This window comes from Dermacentor silvarum, chromosome 1 (assembly GCF_013339745.2).
Source record: "Dermacentor silvarum isolate Dsil-2018 chromosome 1, BIME_Dsil_1.4, whole genome shotgun sequence".
In the NCBI taxonomy this organism is placed as follows: Eukaryota; Metazoa; Arthropoda; class Arachnida; order Ixodida; family Ixodidae; genus Dermacentor; species Dermacentor silvarum.
In genome coordinates this window covers 87,885,020-87,910,966 of record NC_051154.1, presented here as the reverse complement: position 1 = coordinate 87,910,966, position 25,947 = coordinate 87,885,020, and the positions used below count along the sequence as shown (strand labels likewise).

General features: G+C 44.0%; 1 protein-coding gene across 1 annotated transcript in view; it reads left to right on the top strand.

Moving 5' to 3' along the window:
* LOC119431868 (uncharacterized) overlaps positions 1 to 25,947 on the top strand; it is a 143,478-nt gene that overhangs the window by 68,576 nt on the left and 48,955 nt on the right. Inside the window, exons 12-13 of the mRNA XM_037699317.2 lie at positions 12,336 to 12,577; positions 25,678 to 25,905. Of these exons, the coding sequence (XP_037555245.1) occupies positions 12,336 to 12,577; positions 25,678 to 25,905 (470 nt within the window). The remainder of the gene's footprint in view (positions 1 to 12,335; positions 12,578 to 25,677; positions 25,906 to 25,947) is intronic.

The window sequence follows — 25,947 nt, the reverse complement described above, 5'->3', positions numbered from 1 at the left end:
GACTGCCGAACTTCCAGGCAGCCGCACTGTAATCGGTATTTCGTGTCCCGCAACTGCACTATAAGCGATACACGTATACATAGAGTGCTATGGGAAAATTAACGCGAGTATGAAAAGACTGTATTATATCCGGTCCTACACTGTAAGCAGTTACGTTATAAGTGGTATATACTGTATATGAGAACTTCTGATCATTCAAACTTTCAAACCAAATCGAGGCGTCCCTTCGAGTTTGAATTAATGAGAGTCAACTGTACGTGCAGGGGACGTGGAAATGAATCCCAGCCCTGACAAGTTAGACCAACTCCTAATCATTGTCAAGGATATGGCAGCCTCTAATGAAAAATTTCAGAAAGACATCCTAAGGAAAGTAAAAGACGTCCAAACAAATGTGACCAAATTAAAGAGACGTCTTTCCAATTTAGAAGGAACCTCTGCCTGCCCCTGACGAGGTAATTCAGATGCTTAAGGATACCCAAAACAAACTGGAAAGCATAGAATCGAAACAATTGCAACACTAAAGTTTGGTGTTCGACGACCTCAATAACAGGTTGCGTCGAAACAACCTCATCTGTAAAGGAATCGTTGAGCAAGACTTGGAGACATCAAAGGAAACGGAAGAGCTTGTAACCGAGTTCATTTTAAAAAATTTAGGGATTGCAGCTGGTGAAATTGAACGTTACATAGAATAGAACAGAAAAGACCTGGCCATACTCGGCCGATGATTGTGAAATTCCTCAATTTCAAAGAGAAAACCAACATACTGAAAAATGCATTTAAATTTAAAAAGTTCGAATCGTCTCGCGTGTGGATTGAAGAGGATTTTTCACCGAGGATGCAATTAATTAGGAAGAAACTCCAAGATTTCGCTCTTTCCAAACAGAAGCCCGGTGGAAGATTCAAACTTCTGTTTGACAAGCTTCTACTAGACAACACGATTTATGTCTTTGACCATACCACTAACGAAGTAACTGCCCTCCCGAAGCGTCACGTCTCCGTGAAAACCCAGTGATGTAAAAATGAACGCTGTGATGCGTATCTGTCAATTCTTGTGTCAAACTTCCGCAGTTTATTTCGTAAGCAAGATCACCTCTGTTCTTATGTTGAATCCTGTTCCGTAGACATTGTTCTAGGCACCGAAACCTGGTTGTCACTCGACATTTTGGATCATGAATTGTCCTTGTCTCTAATATAACAGCACGTGATATTCAAGTGCTTCCTACCCACCGTGGTTGTTCAGTGGCTATGGTGTTAGGCTGCTGAGCACGAGGTCGCGGGATCGAATCCCGGCCACGGCGGCCACATTTCGATGGGGGCGAAATGCGAAAACACCCGTGTACTTAGATTTAGGTGCACGTTAAAGAACCCCAGGTGGTCCAAATTTCCCGAGTTCCCCACTACGGTGTGCCTCATAATCAGATCGTGGTTTTGGTACGTAAAACCCCATAATTAAATTATTATTGTCTCGTGAGTTTTCATTATTTAGAAAAGATAGGACTGAATCGAGAGGTGGTGGTATGTATCACAGTAAAATCTAGTAGGGAAGCTTGCGTTATTGAAACTGATTCCTGCCTCAAAGTTTTATGGGTTGCTCTTTGTCTGCCCACACGTTCTACCTGTGTCTTTGGGGTCTGCTATCGTCCACCTGATTTATCCCATGAATTTCCGGATTATCTAAACGAGTCTTTAAGTTTTGTTCAAAACAAGTACCCGACATCACCAATATTTCTTGCCAGTCATTTGAACTATCCTAATATTGAATGGCATTCATGGCATTCATTCACTTGTGCCCTGGATGGCACAAGAAAACATGAATGTCTATATTTTCTTGACGTGCTTTCGTCATTTGATTTGCATTAAATGGCTTATGTTCTCACTAGTGTTGATTCACTTCTAGACCTCGTACTAACCACAGAACCAAATAATGTCTCGGTAAATGTATTGGATGGCATCAGTGACCACAATATCTTCCATTGTGAATTCGTAGGCACCATGAAAAAACATGAAAATATAAAGAATAATATTTTATTACTCCCGCGTGAATGTCACAGGCTTGTCAGTGACCTTTCCACCTTTTCTGTTGACTTTTTGCAGTCATTCCGTCATCATAATGTGAACGTGAACTGGGTACTTCTTTGTGACAGGCTGATCACACTTAAAGAAAAGCATATTTCGAAAGTCAAAATAACAGCCTGCACGCAAAGCGCTTGGTTTACGACACATGTGAAACGTTGTATCAACAAAAAGAAACATTTATATTCCAAAGCTAAACTATCAGCATCTGTGGAAGATAAATCAGCATCCGTGGAGGGCACTATCGCGAGCACACACACTTATGCAGAACCGTAATAACAACAGCCAACGATAAATTTTTCAACCACGACATTTCAAACATGCCTCGCAATGCCCGAAAAAATTTTTGGAGAATTCTTGACCCAAAAACACATCGAACTCGACTTTATGTCGCATTTTAGCTACACTCTTTCAGCAATCTATCAACACGGGATGCGTCCCAAACAATTGAAAAGAAGCTCGCGTAATTCCCATATTTAAATCTGGTGACTCATCTAACCCATCAAATTACAGACCAATTTCTTTAACCAGTATGTGTTGCAAACTTCTCGAACACATTATTTCATCTGCTGTAATGACGTTTCTTACAGAACATAACTTTTTCTTTATTAATCAACACGGATTTTTACATGATCGATCTTGCGAAACGCAACTGTTTGAATTAATTAATTGACTTGCACCACTCCATTCATTCTTTGCATCAAATCGATGCGATATTTGTAGACTTCGTGAAGGCTTTTGACAAGGTTCCTCTCTTCCGGCTTATTCATAAACTGACATATCTTATCATAAATACGAGAATAATTAGGTGGATTACCAACTTTTTAACTAACCGGTTGCAATCTGTTTTCGTTAATGACTATTCGTCTGTTAATACACATCAAATCAGGAGTACCACATGGTTTCGTGCTCATGCCTATTTTGTTTTTAGTTTATATTAACGATATTAGTAATGCTATGCGTTACTAATATCGTTACTAGACTATTTGCTGACAATTGCGTGATCTACAAACAAAATATTAGCCCTGAGGATACCATTTACCTTCAGTCTGACCTAGACAATCTCAGTAAATGGTGCAATAAGTGGTAAATGGAAATTAACATTAATAAAACAAAAGCTATCAGATTCGGGACTACAGCTAAACCTGTGTTATGTGATTACATATTGAACAACGTGCCCATAGCCTCTGTATCCACAATAAAATATCTGGGTGTTCTTTTGTCTTCCGATATGTCATGGAACACTCATATAGACGTGATTGTTAGTAAAGCATCCAGATCACTTGGCTTTATAAGGTGCAATTTGCACTCGGCTAACTCGGAGACCACGCTTCTTGCTTACGCCATCTTAGTACGCTCTAAAATCGAGTACGCCTCCTTATTTTGGAATCCACATCAGGCCTACCTCAAACACAAACTGGAGTCTCTGCAAAGTAAGGCCGCTCGCTTCATCACAAGAAACTACTCACGGACATTAAGCGTTACGGAAATCAAATCTTCAATTAATCTAGCTCCTCTTGAGAGACGCAGGCTACTGACACTACTGTCTTTCTTTCATAAACGTTACCACAATCAGTCGTCCCACGTTGCTCGAAATATGAGGCCAGCTCACCATGTGTCTTCGTGACTTGATCACCAACTTAAAATCGAACCTATCTTCTCCCTTGCTATCCATTAATGGAATCTGCTTCCTGCTGACATCGCATGCATAGTTAATCATGACTCATTTGTAAATAGTTTAAAGTTGTTCCTAGAAATCTGAACTAATTGTTATCTGTAATCCTTGCCCCCTCCCCTCTCAAAAAGGGGGGAAGGGAAAAAATGGAAAGAATGTAAAGGTGAAAAAATAAATTTCATCCTCTTACTCCTTGCTGTTACGTTCCAATTGCATTTCCTAATATTCTGATTTAATCTAATTCCTTTCATGTGCAGTGATTTATACTAAATATCATTGACTTATTAGGGCTGTTTTATCAGATACATGTAATACCGCCCATTATGATAAGTGTTTGAAGTATTTTAGGAACCTTGAATCTTGTGATTACTATACTATTTTTTTTTCTCTCACTCATTGTATATATTCTATAATATTGTTTTTGCGCTAATTCGTGTTTACCGATTCTTGTTGCTCTAATTCATATTTTATTGTTTAATTGCGTATTTGTGCCCCATTCACTGTAATCCCTCCTATGTAATGCCCTCTGGGCTTCTAGGGTACCTGAATAAATCTGTAGTAAAGAATGAGAAGAAGCTGAGGCCCCTCTGTGGTCTTCGCAAAAAGTGCACCTAAAGTCATGTGCCAGACAAGCCAGATTCCGGCCGTGATAATGTTTCGCCCATATTGCTCTGGCGGCGTCGCATTCTTCATGACAAGTGCAGCATGCGGTTCCTGCTTACAGTGTTTCTGGCGCTGTGTCAGAAAGATTTTCATTAGTCAACTTCGTCCCGTCCGACGTAGACATATGAAATGTCTCGAAGGTGATGCACTACCGGAAATTACACTCTAGAATATTACCCCTGAATACAACTTACCTTTGCTTTTCCTGCACCATCTTGGCTTGTAGTACTTATACAGTAAAATCTCATTACTACAAACCCCCACAGTAACGAACTTTTCAGATTAACGAACTGTTCAGAAATCCCCCACTGACTTCTTATAATTCCAATGTAAAAATATTTCAGTACTGCGAACTTCGGAATACCAAGGTTTTCAGAATAACGATCGTTATTCAGTTTCCATGTCACGTTAACAACGTCTAAGTACTACGAACTAATATTTCAAAATCTAGGGATTCTTAGATTTCCATGTAACCAATCACGGCAGCCGAAACAGGAGGCTAGCAGATGACAAGGCGCAGAAAGCGGATGCCATGGCTCACGGGTTCGGAAAACTTGAGACGACGCCCGAGGGGGGGGGAAGTATGCTAGCACGCAGCATCGGCGCATCGAAAAGTGGGGCGGCCGCGTCTCGAAAGGTCATTCGCCCACGATAATCACTCCACGAGTTCCGAAACAGATGCAAAAGCAGCCTGAGAGTCACGCGAATCAGTGACAGCGGCATGTCAAAAGGGAAACGGCTGTCGCCTGCACAGGTTCTTTCGCACAAGCCTTTTCTGTACCAGCCAACCCTAAAGATGGCAGGTGACACGCTGGTGCGCATTGCAATGGGCCCGTCCCAGGTTTAAGACGGTGCCCTTGCGCTCTACAGTGGCGCAGTGTACCCGAAGGCCCCGCGTGGACGGATATTCCAACAGCGCAGCTCAGTGGGACCAGCCAGGCGAGAAGGCGCACGCATTGGGTCGGGGAAACACTGCAAAATACTTTGACTCTCGCCTCGCACTTTTTCGTCCCAAGGCAAGGTAACAGTGTGTCAGCTGAACAGTCAGGCGAGCCGTTCTTTCTGAAAATGTCCCGAGCCAACGGGGACATCTTCGTGGATGATGGTGACAACTTATGAACTGATGGGTTAATGGGCGGAATGGTTAATTTTGGGGCTTTTACTATAACGACTTTTCAAAATAACGAACCATTTACCGCAGTCCCCTGAAGTTCGTTATATCGAGATTTCGCTGTAGTCAGTCATCTAGAGAAAGCTCTTGCACGGAGAAGTGTTTGTGCTAGTGAAATGTAGCTTGTGCAGCTTCATCAAGTGCAGTTTACATGCTTTGTGTGCATTAGCTAGTCTGCGTTGCACTTGCCTGCGTTGTGTACTACACAGCCATCGCTCGTGTTCCATTTCATGTTCGAGCACCTGACGGCCACTCAACGTTTTGGCATTCTTTCAACAGCTCATATCACATGCGCAACGAGAAAGCATGCCGAAAGAGAGATCCATCAACTTGCAAATGTTAAGCGACCGATGCGCCTGGGCGCAACTGAGAGATCAGCAGTCATGTACGGTTATGAAACTTTCGCCATATCCACATTGCTACTGCTCACCACAAGGTGCACGCGTCATCTGCTTAGGCGCTATTCAAAGGCTGCTAATAAGAGAATTAGACCATTACCAGCCCTGCGGCTTTGCCAAGATTACATTGATAGCATATGCTAAGCATTTATAAGTAATTTAACCCGAGTTAAATTTCGTTGCAGTTGGTCTTTAAGTTTGTATTTGAAATTTATGTGTAAAACCTCTTTAATTCAGATTTCATGGGACCGCAAGAAATTTATGAATTAACCGAATGTTGAATTATCGAGGGTGTCAAGAAAACAATAAGCATATGCTTACTACATCAATATGCTTTTATTTACTGAATGAATCAGCAAATTCCATTTCTATTTTGCACAAAAGCAGTGCGAAAGCTGCAAATGTTGTCATCTCGGGACTGATTACTGCTCGCAGCGGCGAAGGCCTCGTGACTTCCTTTCAGCGCAGCTGCGGCACTACCGCACACACTATCGCAAACACATCCCAATTATTTTTTTGCCAGTGAGCTGGTCGCCAACAAATCGTCCATCCATCATTACCGTATTTGCACATAAATAATGCGACCACGAATATAATGGGAGGGGATTTCGGTCTCTCAGAAAAAGAAAAAATATATTACGTAGTAAAAATTACCATGCAAACAGGAATTATTACTATAGAAACAGGAAACAACACTAAAAAGCAAAGGGCCTGAGAGCTTTAGTCACCGTTACTGCTAAGTGCCGTCCCAAAATAATGTAAAAGGGCGAGTTTTGACCTATTTATCATGTCAAGAAAAAAAGCCATGTTATATTTGTGTTGTATGAACCCCAATACACAGCGGGTTCTGAGGCCAGGAATTTCAAAATAAATCTTGCGTTATATTCCTGCAAATACGGTATGAAGCCGGCGCTCTTCATCCTCAACAGCTTCCACCGCGTTTATGACATTGCATGCACAGCTGTTTGCCACAGCCGCTGCGAATCGCACTGCGGTCGCTTTCGATGCTATCATGGATGGCGACCATGCAGCTTTGATGACATGCGGCCAACACACACACCAAGCCAAAACAAACTACCGTTTGCCACAACCGCTGTGGACGAAACTGTGGTTGCTGTCGACGCGATCATGGATGACGACTACGCAGTTATGAAGGCACGCGGCGAACGTGGTGCTATGCATGACCGTAAACGCAAGAATAAAGGCTATGAAGGCACAAATAGGTATGAAGCGTTTCAGCGTTGGTATTGTTCACGTACAATTACTTCTGATGACTGTGGCGATGTGTCTTCGCCACTTTGTTTCGGTTAGACGCTAGCGCCGTTTTGCAACGTGCCGCGCTCGTCTAGTTCCGAGTTCTCCAAATTAACCTATGTGCGGCCAAGTACGTCCGAATTAATGAGATTTGATTAAGGAGGCTTTACTGTACTGACTATAGTTGGCATTGCTGCTATTAATTCTGCGATAATTCGTTGTAAAGCCTAATCATAAACAGTATCTACAGTGCTCCTAGTAGAGCACTGCACGGGCCTGATTTTTCGGCCCGAGCCCGACCCGGGCCCGCTTTACGAGGCCCGAGCCCAGCCCGGGCCCGTAATACAGAGCCCCAGCCCGGCCCGGGCCCGGGCGTACATGACCAAGACCAGCCCGGGCCCGGCCCGGGCCCGTGGTTCCAAGTCCGGGCCCGACCCGGGCCCGTGTTACTGAGCCCGGGCCCGGCCCGGGCCCGGGCGTTCATTACTAAGCTTAGCTAGGGCCCGCGTGTGCATGACCAGGCCCGGCCTGTAAGAAAAAAAATCTTTTTTTTTTTTACTTACAGATTGTACCGTATCTGTCAGCCTCACCTTCTCGAGGTTTAATCAGCTGCAGTATATAAGCAATAAAAGGCCGAAATCTTTGTTTCTCCCACGGGAACATCAGTAATACGGCCCATTGCCTGTGCTACTATATTTCTGGTGGTGCGCATGCACTTACCTTGATTTGTACGATATGGTTCTATGATGTCATTTAGCATGCAAATATACAAGGCGTTTCATTTTAGCTGAACCAAATCTTTAAAGATTGCCTGTGGCAGATAGCACAGTTATAATATTTGATCTAAACTATTTGACGAGGCGGCCTTTACTTCCACGAGAAATCAAAACGCCTAATTGTAGAATTAACATAATGACGCTAATTAAAGTTTTAAATAATTATTTTATGGCACATCTTTCAATCTACAAATTATAGCCGCCGAGTTCGCAAGGCGGCTATGATTCGTTCCACTTTGAATGAATTTTCAGGACTAAACCAGTTTCGAGATAATAATTTTCAACGTGTCCGACGAAATCAATCAAATCAAATCAATTTGCTGTCCAGTTTACATGCTGGACGGTCATCTTGGACTAAAAGCTACATATGTAGCTTGACGTGACCCAAAAGACCAGGTAAAGCAATAGTATAGCAAACAGTGTGCGCACATGCACAATAATTCACATATATTTCCAGCTGTCGCTGGAATTCCTCATAGACGAAATAGCTATGAACGGAAAGACAAACAATATTTGCGTCACAGCGAGTTAACAGAATTGGAAAAAAGTTTTAACAGAATGCATTTTAAACAACACTACAATAACATTACTAGCTATACAAAACAACGCAACACCAGCTATACAACATAGCATGAGACTGAATTTTACAAGATCAACATTTGCTCAGAAAACGAAACAGGATTTACATTATCTACTCAGAACCATACGCAAAGGCTGAATAATAATCACATCAGGTACATTACAAGTGACCAAAGTGTCAGCTGAGTTCTCTCTTACTGAAATTACCGCCATTTTTGTATCTGTTCAAAGTGAATGATAGGTAATGTATTAACGACTGATGCTTATAGAGAGTTCTGAAGTATGGAATTGACCATATCTCAGGATTTCTTGTGTTCGCATTAATGCCATGACGCTCTAAGGAGGCTAATTGTTTTATGTAGTTCCAAGCTAATTCTGACATGGATGGCCTAATGGATGGCCTAATTGAATATCTAACATAATTACGCAAATAACCTTTTTAATTAATTATTTTACGGCACATCTTTCAACCTACGAATTCTAGCCGCCGAGTTCGCAAGGCGTATCCACTTGTAATGAATTCTCAGGACTGAACCAGTTTCGAGATATTAATTTTCAAAGTGTCCGACGAAATGCATGGGCATTCCAGTTAAATATTTGAGGAAAACGCTGTTTTATGTATTGAAGCACAAAAGTAACATGCCTTAGCGCTAAAATAATGCCATAGTATCGACACTGATAATAGTGCGATCGCAAAAGAGGTAACATGGAAATGGTTTGAGGAGTGGTTCTTTGTATAATTTATTTTTTCTTACGCGGAAACAATGTTCGTTTTTGCGGAAAAGAAAAAAAAATTTGCGTAGCTTGCACTGGCGGCGCAATGCTAAAGTGACAGCGGAGATGATGGGCACCTAGCTAGTCCTGGCTTTTGGGCTAGACTGAGCACTACCAAGTCATCCCCAGCATTTCCCTGAATTTACTTATTATTGATTGATTATTCTTCAGCTATTGATTGGCTATTTATTGTCTATTACAAGAAATTGGCCACGTACTTGGGATAGGCTAAGCACTACCAAGTTATCCGAATTTATTGATTATTGATCCATTATTGATTAGCTCTTGATTGGCTGTTGATTGGTTATCGTAAGGTATTGGCCACGTATTTGGGCTAGGCTAAGCACTACCAAGTAATCCCCAGAATTTTCGGGAATTTATTGATTATTGATCGATTATCGACTAGCTATGGATTGTCTATCAAATGCCTATCGATAGGCAATTAGTCCCCACCATTCTTAGCTAGATATATCCTAGTTCATAGGTGTATGTGCCATTGTTCTTGGACCCTTTCTGCACTGCTCCCAGGATCGGCCCACATTTTTGGATTCAGGGGACACATTAGGCCTGGCCGAAACAGCTCCGCTGTTAAAAATGAGAACTTCATCTGTTTTACAATTTTCTTTGTTGAGATATAGTCATCTGATAAGATATGCAGTCAAGAGAGTGGTGTGGATCTGAGAACAAACTGGGATGACCGATATTCTAGTTGACATTAAGCGGGGAAAATGGATCTGGGCAATCCATGTAATGCGTAGGATGGATAACCGATGGACCATTAGAACTACAGAATGGATACCAAGGGAAGGCAAGCGCAGTCCAGGACGGCAGAAAACTTGGTGGGGTGAAGAAGTTAGGCAATTCGCAGGCGCAAAGTGGAATCAGCTAGCGCAAGACAGGATTAATTGGAGATCGCAGGGAGAGGCCTTCGTCCTGCAGTGGACATAAATATAGGCTAATGATGATGATGACAGTCATCTCGCACGTGTCACTTCAGCTTGGCACAGAATGCATTGAACCATGCAATGCATAATGGTTGCGTGTGCTCGAAGGCCCTTCAATGAGCGGGCCCGAGTCTGGCCCGGGCCCGTGGCTTCAAGCCAGAGTTCGGCCCGGGCCTGCGGCCTCAAGCCCGAGCCCGGCCCGGGCCCGCGGCCTCAAGCCCGGGCCCGGCCCGAGCCCGCCGACAAACGCTTCGGACGGCCCGGCCCGCGGGCCGGGCTGGGCCCGGGCTTTCGGGCCGGCCCGGGCCCGTGCAGTGCTCTAGCTCCTAGTAGATCACTTGACATGGCTGTAGGCCGGGCCGACAACTGTCAGTGACATCGAAGGATGGCACATTTAACGAATGACAAGAAAAGACTGAATGTGCACAAGTACTAAGCAAAAGAGCAGAAAAAAAGAACAATGCAAGAGATAGTACTAAATGCACTAGTAAAACATGTACACACCGCGTAATTTCTAGGGCTTCTTTAAAGCCTAATCTAACAGGCAAATTTCTTGGATATTTGCTCCCCACAGCGCTTAGTGTGCATTTTAACTGTGGCAAGCTGTGCATTTCCTCATCCCGGTCACATATGGTTATCATGGTAGGCTGCGTTTCTGGCTTACGTTTCTTTTGTTAACTCCTTAACTGCCATGACAATTACGAAAGAAAATGTTAAAAGTGCAGAATTTTTTCAAGACCAGCATATTTTGCTCCATTTCCTTATAAAATTTTTTGCAAATTTTCGGGCAATATTTTGCAAAAATTGCCGTGAATTCAGGTCATGGTTAAATCGTCATTGGCACCAGAGGATGCTCGTTGTGATGACAAGTTGTTGTGTCATCGGCCGTTAAGGGGCTAATGTATCCAAAATGCAAACTTGTTGAATGTATCATTCAAAATGGCAGAATAGTCTTATCAAATGAACAAAGGGATATCACAACATGTCCACCCCTCAAAAATTTCTGGGGAGAACTCTGCATTGAGTTTTGTTGATCAGAAATTCTGTGTAAATGCCTCATTATCCTCCTAAAGTTATATTGCTGTTCACTGCTCATTGCATTCACTTATAGCTGTCATTGAACAGTTTGCTAGAAGGCTTTAAGCTTTCAATCTCCACTGGAAACATCTTTTGATTTACTTTAAAGGGCCAAGACAACAAATTCTATGCACTGCATGTTAAGCCGTACATGTCCCACAGCTAGCTGAAAGAAATTAGTGCTTTCAGTGCGGTAGAAAATTTGTATTTGAATTTTTTATCATAGTTGAACTGTACAGCAGTCTGGCAACATTGATGGGTGACAAAATGAAATGCGTTATGTGTGGTCAGTGTGCTCTGTATACACATGGTTTCGTTTTCACATGTGCATCTGGGCATTCTGTTTCTGCAAGTGCTGTTTTTATCGCACAAGTGAAAAAAATTGGCACAATCCAACGGCAACGCACTTACTGTGCCCTTGGGTGCCAGAGCAAACAGAGCAAACCATGTCAGACGCTTCCTCTGACATGGTTTTTTCGGAAACTTTGCTTCGTCTGACATGGTTCTCAAAGTTTCCGAAAAAAAAAGAAAAGCGTAAGGTATGGGAGCTGAACGTCGAACAAAGGGACTGGCAAGCTGCAAAATTTGCTCAGAACACTATCACAACAGAAATCTACATGTCGGCCTGCACTTTCTCGCCGAGCTTGGTTTCATCTAGAGCACTTGCACAGTGGGTGGCATGCACCCTCTTGGCGCAGTGCACATGGCAGCAGCCCTGCACTTGTTGACGACACACATGCCATGCCAAAATGACAGTCGCTGTTAATAAGTGTGTGGGGGGGGGGGGGGCTTAGAGACAGCGATTCCACATTGAAATTTCAGGTTAAGGACCATGTCATGGCTGGCCCCTTTAATTGCACATGATTTATGCGTGTGCCTTTATTTTTATTTACGTGGTGTCTTTCATTCTCGCAATAGTAATTTCCAGGTGCTTTTTTTTTCTCTCCGCAGGAACTTGCTTGGACTCTGACTGTGATAATGCCTTGTTAGATGGTGAGGACTCAATGGATGACTCGTGCTCAGAGCACAGTTCCTCGACAACAGCCTCCAACCAACGAAGTGCTGGCGAAAGTCGTGTTTGTGACTGTTGTTATTGCGAAGTGTTTGGCCACGGGGCACCTCCTGTGGCTCCTGTTAGCAAGAATTACCAAGAAATGCGGGACCGGTTACGGCTTATCCTTAGCAAACGAAAGGTACGTCCACTTTATTGAGTATAGTCAAAAAGAAATCTTGCATGCATTTGCAAAATCAGTGGGTGTCATGTTTCTCCATACTGTTCTCTTCAAGGGCACTAAAGAGAAACACTCACTAAGGGTGTAAAAGCAACACAGGCACTGAGAGATGCTGTAGTGGAGGGCATTAACTTTGATCACCTGGGGTTTTTAATGTTCACCCAAGTCATAATACACAAGCATTTTGACATTATGCCTCCATCGAAATTCAGCCATGGCAGCTGCCATCGAAAAATACACCGGACTTGCATGCCAGTTCCATCCTACTCCTAGACTGGATCTGCAGATGCGGTTTTTTGAGAGCCTCTTGTTCTACCATATTTACTTGTGTAAGACCTGCACCTGTACTGTGGAGCACAAAAATTTTGAGAAAAGTTTCACATGCGCGTACCTGCTTGCATGGCATGGCATGGATCGGGGTAGCGTGCGCTACCAAATCTTGGAGCCCATGTTGCATGCTCGTTAACTTTGCCATGCTGCTACTAGATGGCACTAGTTATTGTCCTGCCGACGATAGCATCATCGTCGTCATCTGGGTTTCCCGCCAAATCATGTGGCACAGATCCACCGTGCTATTGACTGTGCTGCAGCTCATTCTTTAGCTGCATCATGCTTTCAGGCACATGAAGAGGGCATCGCTGCAAAAGTGCATGTGGATATTGAAAGCGGGCTATGTGGTTTTGTTCAAGGTCTTTGCCAAGAGCTTCACGGTGTCTACAATGAACAGCACGTAGAACATACGAGCTTTGAGAGGGCAAGCTCGTAGCCATGAGCATGCCTCATTTAACTCTTTCCCTACCGTGGTGAAAATAGGTTTTTTTTTTAGGTTATGCCAGATTTTTTTTTCTGAAGGAACTACTGCACTCAATATTTTGTGTAATACATAAACAAAAAGCAGAATGCATGCACTATTCACACATAAAAGTTTTATTAATGAGATGTATGTCATAAAAAAATATAAATTGCCAAAATAAAGATTGTGGGATAAAATTTAACAAAGTTTGTAAAGACACGTTGTATCTACTAAGAAAAAAATGTAACGAACATTATTAGATATACAAAATGTATTGCTGTCTAATAGACACTCTCTCTGAAAAAATGAAAATTTTTCACTGAACAGGTATTCCGTTACAAAAATTTAACTGCAAGCACTCCAGTTAGGTGTGCTGGGCTGTGGCTGCCGATGTTCTGGGCTGGTTTGCGTCGTCGTCGCTCTCAAAGTCCGACGAAAAAGCAGCATCCTCAGACTTGCTGCTGCTCGATCCATCCATAAAATCAGCCGCAGAGGCAGTGGAATCACCAGATCTGTGATCTTTCGAAACGCACGCGCTGCTCTCGGAGGAGGCCATCTTTGCTTTCTACTGCGACGATCGCAAAATTTGAAGTGCGTTCAAAAATCACTGCTTCGTGCGAAAAAAGTGAACGGCTTAGAAAACTAAAATATAGTTCTCCTCCTTCACGTCCGATAGTGCCGTGTGTCCATGAGCGGCGCGGAATGTCTCGAAAGCGCCATTTCAAATGATCGATAGCAGGCTAACAATGCCCAGTGGGCGTGGTACGGAAAGAGTTACGGGCTGCACCCTGTAAAATAAAACAATAAAGGGCAGGCCTTATATGAGTAATTACAGTATATTTGTGAGAGCAACCTCACATGCGAGCTCGTAGCTGTAAGCACGCCTAATTTAAGGCCCGCAGCCTGTAAAAAAAAAAAAAAAAAAAAAAAAAAAGATACAAGTGTGGGCCTTACACGAGTAAATGCAATATATATCCATGAGAGCAACCTCCCGCACTTTGACTCTACCCAGTGCCTCTTCCATCTTCCCCTTTCATCCATATGACTTCGGTCAAGGGGCGATCTTATCCTTAAAAGAAAGAATAAACATGTTATCATCATCATCGTCCAAAATGCTGCACTTGGGTGGAAAATGGTCGATTGCAAATGGCTGGAGGTCAAATTTCCTTACTTAATGTTTAACCACAGCACTGACATCATTTTTTTTTTTTTTTTAAATCAGTAGCGAATTGATTAGTCCCTAGCAGGTGCTGTGTAAAGTGGTGCCAAGGGAAGCTGATGCAGGAGTTTTCGTGGTACCAAACTTCTGGCACCAAGTATCACAGCACATGTGATTTGTTTAATGACATGGCTGATGCCCCAACAGGGGTCTTTGCCTCAGCACTGCTTGCTTACATGACCGGTTGCACATTGGCATTTGGCCACATAGTTGTGCTGCCTACAGTTGGCGGTTTGGCAGTGTTGACAAATCATGATTTCACCACCAAGTGACACAGGAAATATGATGACAAGTGACATACATTCAAAACTTCAGAGACAGTGTGGCAAAAGGAAGTGGGTGAGCTTGTAGGCATGCAGAACACGCAGAAAGGATGACATATTCACTGATAAGGGCTTTAGTCTCTGTTCACAACCTCCCGTCACTATACATATTTGCTTTGTTCCTCCTATTCCAGAGGAAAGTTTACTTTTCTGTTCCCCAGTGATCCCCACCATTTCGCGTTGCAAGGTGTGCCATTCACTTAGCTTATTTTGCTGCACTGCACTGCTTGTGTTTTGTCATTGGGTGATGCTGTGCTGTTGTCTTGTATACAAAGAATTGCAAACATTTGGACTTCACAAAGAAGATTGAAATAATTTTCTTAGTGGAGCAAGGCAAGAAATCATCAGTGGCGCAGGCATTAAGAATTTCACCGAGCACCTTGTACATGTTTAGAACAAGTCTATGCATCAAAGGAAAGGTAATGGAGCATGGCTATTCAGGTGCTTGCTGAGCATGAACATCAGCCTTCAAGGCAGTGGAAAATACCCATGATAGGTGGTTTATGTACATTTGTGCTAGGAATATTCCTGTCCAGGACAGCTTTATGCTGATGGCTGAAGTGATGTGCTTTTTGATTGCGCTCTTCAATGAGACCAACTTCACCAGCTGTACTGGCTGTCTTCAGTGTTTGTCTTCTGGACAATTTCCACATGCGAGCTACAGGAAATCACAGAAGTTCCTGCCAGCTAACACAACAGCAAAACTGCAGTACATTGATTTACTTGGAACCATACAAATTATTATACAAGAGCCTTGTCTGATGTCAAGTCGACCTCTGCCTTAAAAAGCTTTTCCAAAGCAGGGCTTCTCTTGAACACAGAGGAAGGGAATTCAACAAATGTGGAGAACATCAATGCCCATGCACTTTGCCAGCTCACAGCTTTCTCTGGTGCTATTCTGGCCAAGCTCACATCACATGACTTCGTCAGTGCCGGTGATATGGTTCAAGTTGCAGGGGATTCCAGGGATGCAGAAATCTTAGCCAGTGTTGTGGTGGCTGAAGATATGGGCTTATGCAATGTTTATAAGCCTAACGAGGAAGAGGAAGTGCCCTAACAGCCTCTTAGCTTGTGCCAGCATTCACAACTACCGTATTTTTTCGCGTATAACCCACACCAAAAATTCAATAGCGGCAGCGTGCAGCATGCCCTGCTGTGTAGCTACATCTCAAGACAAGGTTCTTTGCCATTCAATGTTTTATTATCTCCTATCAAAAAAAAGAAAAAAAGGAACCCCACTTCCGCGTGTTGAAGCCACCTTCTCTCCTTCATGGTCAACCAATCTCCTCCTCTTTACTGACTTCCATTTTGTGTTTAGTAGTCTTGTGTTTGTGATGAAGTTAGGAAATTTGCAGGCGCAAGTTGGAATACGCTAGAGCAAGACAGGGGTAATTGGAGATCTCAGGGAGAGGCCTTCGTCCTGCTGTGGACATAAAATATAGGCTGATGATGATGAGTCAGCAGATAGAGCCCGCGGCGCTGGCAAACTAGAACTCTGATCACGATAAGCTGCGCTCAGCGGCTGTCATAGCACAGCAGAATCTGAAGATAAAGCTATATTCACATGGCAGAGAAGATTGCAATTTGAGCTTGCGGATAGTGATCACATGATGATACGCCACCCATGCCTGTGGCGGCCCCCCGGTCCTCACGAAGCGCTTCACGATACAATGAAAAACCAAATCACCGTTGGGATTTTGGACTTGTATGCAGTTATTTCCACGGGTTATACGAACAGCTTTTTTTTTTTTTTTCCCCTTTCCGGGCTGCTGTAATTGGGGGTATGGATTATACGCAGTAGCTGGTTATACACATAAAAATATGGTATTTCCCATGGTTTTCATGTGGTTTAAGGCTCTGGCCAATCGTACTTGGACAAAACGACTTGAATTTTATGGCGCCGAAGAATAACAGCCACACGTCACCGACTTTTTCCCACCCAGGTGATGTGCGAGAACTGTTTATCAAAGATTGTTTTGGCCACTGGCTGCTTGCCGCTCTCAAGCAGAAAGCTTTGTGTGTACAGCGTCACAATGGCAAGACGACAGGGCACTGGGCACTTATGCTTTGCAACTGTATGCACTAGCTATAGACTCTTTGCAGCGATTAGATTGTGGAGTATAAAAGGGATAGCGCTACCGGCTCCGATGCCATACAACGCCATTGCTTGCCTTCTGAGTGCAACCTAATGCCTCAGTCACCACAAGAAGCCAATGGGTTTGTTGTTTTAACTATTGACTGTATAGAATAACATATTGCGCAAATGAGCAAAGTGTGATATTGTAACCTAGAAAAAGTGAAAAAGTATCGTCTAACACTATGCGATCTCCGTGTACTCGGCAGAGCTAAGAACTGTACTGCGGTTTTATAGCAATTCCTTACACTCGATTCTATGCCACTCTTATCATCCCCCATTCAAGGCTGGCTGACCCCATTGATAATGGGGGCGTAGTATGGCTCTCACAACTGCCGAAGCTCGAAGGTAAAACGGACGCCAACCAAAAAGTTTAAATAGAAGAAAAGACGTCCCGGCTCCCATACGGGGGCGTTGTTCACAATCTACTGTACTGAGGTGGTAAGAGCTATCTGCTGTTACGAGAAATAAAAGAAAACAAAGTATGCGCAATTGGGTATTGCTTCATTGGAGCATGCACACGCATCCTCCAGTGGAGTATTGGAGTATTAAAACTCTCCTCCATCTGGATAAAATAAGACCCTGTATAAATTAACACCTGCACTAACGTTCCGTTTTAGTCTCTGGTAAATAACCCACCCAGAAAATGAAAACGGCGCTTTTCTTAATGTACTCAGCACATCGTCTGCTATCTGGAAGGGGAGGCCAGAAGGAGCTCAGTGGCGGCGCGGTCACGTGTTCAAAGATGCCAGCACCCATGTGGCAACACTGTGAAGCATCTATAGAGCTATGGCACCGCAGTATGAAATGCATTCTTTTGCAGAAGCTCACAATTGGGAGTCTTGAATGCAACATAGAGTAAGCTTCTGACAATCTCTGTTAACTGCCTGTGTGACATGGAGGATGGTATTTATGCCTATTGAGCATATTTTTCTACATTCAACATTTTCTCAATCTCATTTAAATTTGATACACCGAGGGTCAACTGTACCATATGTTCTCATGTAAGGGAGCCACTTTTGTCTCAAGGCTGGGTCCAGATTTTCAGGTGTCTATACATGCTTTCCTATATAAAAAATATTTGTCCCACCGTATGCTAAAATTTTTAATGTTTCCTGCTATCCCGGCCATAGATACAGGCATGTAACTCTGGAGCCAGAGCAACTGGAGCCATTGCACCAGAAGTGTGCTCTCCAAACAAATCTTGCGCAAGTGGCATTACAAAGGGAGCTATTTACACTATGATAAATCTACGAGTGTTTTCTATAAATGGTGAACGAAACGCTAAACACAGCACCAGCCATTGGTGTTTCAAGCAGTACAGAAGCATAGGCATCCAACTTGTTGCACAAGCATGCGCGTGAAGCGTGGAGAGTTGGTGCAACTGGGATTGACATGGCACATGTACTTCTGCACAGACCCTCATGCTTTCACTCTTTTCTGTAACAGTGGTAGCAAGGGCTGTCTATGGAAAGTGGCCCAAGCCCTCACATGTTAGCAGAGTGCACAGGTGCTCACACAAAACGGGAAACCATGATAAGACAACCTGCAGGCAGCAGGCATAAGAGTTGCATGATGACAGTAATGCTTTTGGTCACGCTATCAACTATAAAAACTAGAGATTTGCTGAGGATCACACGATGCATAATTGTAGCATGCACTGTGAGACACTGCGTGAACATGCTGTATGGATATGTCGGCAGAGCTGCAGATGTCTAGGGGGCCTCATACCAGATATAGGGTACCTCAATACCAGTGCTGGCATAGAGGCACCCCAATGAATATTGTGCAGCAGACATTGTGTCGCAGATTATTGTGCAGTCACATGATGCACTGATCATGAGCTGCACTAGGGACAGGGGGATACTGCCCATACATGAATAATTTCTGAAATATTTTTCTTGAATATTTTGCCTCAGATATAATAGTGCAGCCCTTCGCAATAATATACAGTATTTCTCTTTTGTGTCCTTTGAGCTCTTTGATGGATACTGAAACGTGCCTGTCCCATTTTTGGCACAGCTTCACTGCACCGTAGTGGTGAGATGTGGCAACGACGTGGCTATGTTCTTGCACTTAATTAGAATTTTGTTTTCTTATCTATGGTTAAGGCAGAGAATTTGCAGTGACTGTTAACTGGTGCTTTTTCGGCTGTGTTTTGTTATCTCCTTGGTCTTTTTCAAAATGCCACAGAGAACTTTGTTATGTATACTTCTTTCTTACGCTTCAAGTTCTCCATATCCCCTTCAGGTGCTATGTGCACAATTGTGCATGCGAAAATAGTGTATCAAAATAAAAAGCACTGATTAAAGTGAAGGTATATTTAAACTGTGTTGCAAATATCTTGAAGCACTTCTGATTAAACCTGTGCTGGAACTTTGAATAATAGGTGTAAGGGATTCACTTCTTTCATTGTTTTCACAATGTTTTACATGAGGCATACATTTCAAGTGTCTGGATAGGTGCTTTCCAAGTATGTTAGACATGAAATAGTTGATATTCTCATCTCTGGCGTTCCTGCAAAGAGTTCTTGCATGCAGTCCACATTCTGTAAATTTTACGAAACTCACTCAAGAAATGAAAAATATTATTTTGTTCTGCAGCAGTACGGTTTTCATTATTCTGAAGGTGCAAGAAAGATGAAACTATATTCTCAGCGGACAGAATGTATTGGCACCTGAAGGAGATATAGGCTCATTGAAAATAGCCCAAGATGTGTGTTTGCTTCAGCTGAGTCTTTTCTGGTTTTGGAGATATTATGCACTGCCATTTATTATACCCAACCATATCAATAATAGATCTAATAATTAGCCTTGTTAGGCATCACAAATTGCAAATGCATTGCCTCGGTCGCATCTAACAGAAGCACGTTTTCTAAGAACTTTTGTAGTACAGGGCAAAAGGTGATGCTCGTACCAAGAGTGCTATAAAACTAAGTGGAAACTTGCAAAATGTGAATATATTACTTATATTGTGTTCTAATGTACATAGTAAAATGGAAATTCAGGCTAATTGGTTTTGCATAGAGATAGGTAAACCACAGCGCATTATAGACAAGGGATGACCACATAAACGAGACTCGTAGGGTGCTGTGTGCCTTTGTGTCTCATTTCTGTGGTTGTCCTTTGTCTATAATGCGCTGTGATTTACCTACATGTATACTAATGTACACAGGCTCCTTATAATAGTATTAGAGGCAGCCATAAGGTGTAAAAGTGGAAAACAAGAACACAAGTTGCACATGATGAGAACAGCCTAGGTGGATAGTGGGATATATGTCTTACTTTTTTTCTGCCCTGCAAAAGTTTTCCCAGCTTTTAAAGTTGTCTTTACATGAATAATAGCTAATCAAATCTGCATTCATAATGCTTTAAACATGATGTGATTTCACCTCCCCTTGTGTCATTCAGTGCGTTAAGATTCTGTCTGAAAATGAAAGGTTGGTAACTTTAGATGCCTTATTTTAAAAGCTACAAGGCCTGTTGCCTTTAAAGCGCTTCTTGAAGCCCTTAAAATCACTTCACTTTGAAAAGTATATTTCTGAGGCTTTGAAATTTCAATGATTTCTTTTTTGTGACCACATTAAGTTAGAGCCTTATGGGCCGAGCTGTGGTAGGAAGTCAGAACACTGCTTGTTCTCAGCCACAGCTAGGTATGTGCAGAGGGGAACTTCATTGTGAATCATCAAATCTTTAGAAATCTTGTCCTCAAAAAATTAATTCTACTGTCGATTGTACACAATGTAGTAAACAAGCACAAGAAGTACAGCAGCAAGGAAAAGTGGCACCTGTAAAATTCGAGAAGATTAACATGCAAAAAGAAATTTGAAACAATGGTTTCTGATTCCTGTAGCTACAGCTGCTGCTTATACTGAGTGTGGGCAGAGGACCAGTGATGTCACATACATTGTGGGGTTTTAACACCCCATATGACTTGTATTCAACCTCGAGTCAATTTTGCATGCTTTAAAAATAGATCCACATGTGCGGGGACTGTTATTTCCCACCAGCAACGCTATTAAAGCGACAGCCTTTGGCGACGACATTAAGCCTGGAGTACATGAAAGCGGTCTTTCATGAGAAACTTTGTGCGCCAGAAAGAGGAGTGGCAGCGCGATGCAGTATGTTTGCTAGTTTACGTTGCATAAAGCGAAAAAGAGGTAGACGCTAACCTGTATTTGCTGCCAGTACCATTATGCAATGAACTTGTGAGTGACACATCTCCAGCATCTCATTAAAGCAGGTTTCTCTCACCCTTGTGAGTGACACCTCCATGTGGCTACTAATTTTGTGAGCCTTTGGGGCAGAAAAAAACGAGAACTCTATATATGTGTGCTTGCAAGGACATCAGTGTCAAAACTCAAGCCAGGGCACCACCTCATTTTCAGCCTTAGAGCAATGACCTTCCAAACCTCCTGGGAATGTATTGCATCAAGAGTAGGCAATGGCGGCTGTAATTTAGATTATAGGTTACCATAGGATAAATGTAAGTTAATGTGTACATAACTAGAGCACACTGTTCTTTTAGTTAAAGGGGTCCTGAACCAACCCTTGGGCTTCGCGGAAAAAAACAGTCTGAGGATAGCATATGCTGTTGTGAACATCTCACAGCTTCACGTGATTCATGGCTCGTGGAGCTCACAAGCAGAGTGCAAAGTCACCTCTTTTGCTAACACTCTCTCTTCAACAGAAGCCTTCTCACTCTTTTTAGGCTGCTATATTTCATCATATATCAGATTTGCATATGCAGCTGCTATTGGCCAATAGCTGACTTCAATCATGAAGGTTGTTTGGATCAGTGCACTTCTTCCCACTGTTACTGTGTATATTTATTGATGCAGTTAAATAAACAGGCAGAAGTAAGCGAAAATCTGCTTTTGAATTTTGATAAGAATTGCGTACTTCCAGACGAAACCGACTGTCGTCTGCTCGCGCTCGGCCACGGCCGCCCGCATAGCAATTAAACTCTGGCAGCCACCCTGCTTATCAGTGTCATAGCCATTGGGTCTTACTAATTTCGATTAGTTTTGAACACTCAACTAGCCTCGAACCATGCGTAACTTAAGGTCAGACCACATGTACAGTCGAGTGCAAAATATTAGAGACCACGGGAGCGGCGACTAAACTGCATGGCTGCGCCTTCTAACGGCTGCGCGCCGAAGTTGGAGAGCGCGTACTGCGCAAGCGCGTACTTTCTTACCTGCCAGCCTGCTCGTTTGCCCGTTTCAACCGCGCGCGCATCGGAACGCGTGAGAGAGCGCAAGGTGTCACTTCTGCTAGCCACTGTACTTCTGCAGTCGCCGTCGAATCGCCCGAGTAATGATGTCGTCATATCGTGACGAAAACACTTCATTTGCACTGGCAGCGCTTGGAGCGCGACACTCTCTGCGCCTTGCTTCTTGATGCTGCGCGGCGCGAAAAATATGCTTTGCGTCACTTTTTCTATAATCGAGTTTTGTGATAAGGTCAGGAAGCAGCGATGTCTTTTGCGCTCCACTTCCTGGAATTTAAGCATGATGCAATTATTTGTGGTACTCAGTCCAAATATCATGTGCCCAGACACATACGTGAAACCACCGAACATCGAGCAGCTGGAGACAAGAGCCAGGGAAGAGAAAAGGGAATCATCGCAGATTTGTTCTCAGAAACAGTAAATGAAAAGGAAACCCCGACCATTATACGATAATTCCTAATGCGAAATTTGAGCGCACCTCTATACGTGTTTTCATTTTGCCGCGGACAATCTGCTGTCTAGATGGCGCGGACAATCTGCCTCATGCGGCGCGTTGCAAACGATCGAAGTGTGGCGCGACTGCCTCGCATAATTTGGAGATCGCGAGGGCCATCGCGTGGGTGACGCGTGGGTCATATTCCGTGTTGCGGTACAAAGCGTGTCTGGCGTTTCACAGCCCCGTAGCTGAGCGGGACTCTTTATTCTTCCCAATAAACTATGCATTGCATATCATTGAAACTCGGCAGATCGGACACTCGGTACTTGCCCGCGTGCCTTCTGCGATGATTCCCCGTTCTCTTCCCTGGCTCCTCTCTCCAGCTGCTCGATATTCAGTGGTTTCACGCATGTGTCTGGGCACATGATATTTGGACTGAGTACCACAAATAATTGCATCATGCTTAAATTTCCGGAAGTGGAGCGCAAAAGACATCGCTGCTTTCTGACCTTATCACAAAACTCGATTTCAGAAAAAAAGTGACGCGAAGCATGTTTTTCGCGCCGCGGAACGTCAAGAAGCAAGGTGCAGAGAGTGGCCCGCTCCGAGCGCTGCCAGTGCAAATGAAGTGTTTTCGTCACGATATGACATCATCATTCGGGCGATTTGACGGCGACTGCACAAGGGACACCTTGTGCTCTCTCACGCGTTCCGGTGCGCGCGCGGTTGAAGCGAGTGAACGAGCAGGCTGGCAGGTAAGAAAGGACGCACGTGCGCAGTAGGTGCTCTCTAACTTCGGCGCGCAGCCGTCAGAAGGCGCAGCCATGCAGTTCAGTCGCCGCTCCCGTGGTCTCTAATATTTTGCACTCAACTGTACGCTTGCCAACGTGTACTCACTCCTGGCCACTCCTGGTTAAATGCCTTGGCAGACACCACTTCAAGATGCGCAAGTTGGAAGTGGATACTACAGTATAGACCACTTATATCGTAACCGCTTATAGTGCAGTTGCGGGAAACGAAATACCGGTTACAGTGCGGCTGCCTGGGAGTTTGGAAGTCAGCAGAGACGGCGAACGCTCCCCTCAAACGGGCGCCCCAAGGAGTGCTCGAGGAAGAAAGACGAAGTGGAGAAGGGCACGTGGTGTAAACGAACAGCCAGTGAGGATGAAACCAGAATCTTGATTGCGAGTCGTGAAATATCACGGCACGCATAGCGAGCGAGAGCCACGAAACTGCCAACGCCAGCCAACGCTCGCTTCACGATAACGGCAGTAAACGAAACTTCAGGGAGCGGGTGGCGCCAGCACGGCACGACGAAGGGCGCACGCAGAGACCGTGGAATGTGAGGGAGGAGGGCGGCAGGGAAGCGGATTTCGCCTCGGCAACTCCGCCGCTTCGGTGGCTCCCCTCGCCCTCCCTCATAGCTCCCTCACTTTCGACTGTCACCGTGCGCGCCCGCCGCCGTGCAGGCGCCGCTGCTCCAGCCGGGCCGGCGCCAGCTCCCCGAAGTTTCGTTTTCTGCCGTTATCAGGAAACGGGCATTTGCCGGCGTGGGCAGTTTCGTAGGCTGGCCTGGGGTAGCCGCAGCGTGCAAGGTCAACACGTGACGTGACAGCTTTTACTCTATGGCGGTGCCGGAGCAATACCGGTCGGAGGCGCCGCCGCGTGATTTGGTTCGAATTAACGAGATTCGACTTTAAATTGAATGCAAACGTTCTAGCCGCATTCCTCGACTGTCGCAAACGCGTGGCGGCTCGGTGCACATGTTTTGCATATGTGCGGCCTTGAAAGTTGTTGCTTTGGTTATAGTGCGGATATTCGCGACTCCGGCGACTTACGTTATAAGCGGTCTACACTGTATCTGTTGGTCAAGCTGGTGCAGGACAAAGCTGGTCCAAACCACGTAGCACGGTCAGGCTGGAGCACATGAGCGCGAGCGCACACTTCAGGCCTGTCGTGCACAAAGCAAGCGCTGGACATACACACTACAGTTGCATGTAGCTATGGTCTGCTACAGAGTGTAGATACCGCGACCGCTTCAGAGTGCTGCAACAAGCCCGCTTGCTGAGGGCAACTGCGGTTATGCATCGTAGGTAGCAAAATTAGAAATAGTGGCTTCTACATGAACATCTAAAATTAAATGTGATCGCCAGGTGATGTTTAGTAGGCGGAGCATTGTGGGTACGTCTCGCTCCGCTGTAGCCTTCGCAGTGCAAGGCATTGAAGGAGTGGGAGCACTGCGAAGGAGATTAAGCGTAATCTTTGATTGCCAATAACGCCGCTTCTGCTGAATGCATTGAAGTACTTTTTGCTGAGAAATATTTCTGAAATAGTCTAGTTTAACTTCAAATGCATTTCTCGACTTCGATAAAAAGTGCTTCGGGCCCCTTTAAAGCAACAGTGACACATTTTCGAAGTTTTAGAAACTCTACTGCATGCCTTTTGCATGTAAAAGGATCACGTCAATTTTTTTTGGTGGAGCTCACGCTAGGTAGCTGCAGCGATCATAAGAACAGAGCAAACCAGTGTATGATGACGTCATGACGCATGCACCTCCTGGGTACCGAAACTGAAATTGGTTTAGTGAAACAAGTATTAAAGTAAATTGTCTAGGGTCCTCTGACGCTTGCCAGCATTTAACGCAATGACATGAGTTGAAAATGTCATGTCAGTACTCTTTTAATTTTACTTTATAAAGCACAGTACCATTAGGAACAGAGCAAACCAGTGTATCATGTCATTATGCGTGCACCTCCTTGGTGCCGAAACTGAAATTGGTTGGTGGGGGAAGCTAAATTCACTCTCAAGTGCTATATTTCAGTTCAAGTGGAGCAGCAGTAATACTAAAAAATTGCAGTACTTCATCTGTTAAATGTGGTGTTTTAATTACTTATGCATGTGAATGCTTTCTTTACACCTTCTAGGCAGAGGCAATTCATATGGCCAAGCAGCAGCAACAAAATCATCATAAAGAACGACATGAAGATGACCGAGAAGTTGAAGAACTGCTCAGCTATATCAACGGAACTGACACGGGAGGCAGTCGAAAAGAATCCACACATGTGGCAGTGGAATCCAGTATTGCGAGCACAAATTCCTCAACAGTGGTGAAGGGGACAGTGACCAAGCGACATAAACGTAAAACAAAGCGGGTATGCTAATTTGCAGATCATATTTAATCTGAAAACAGGGAT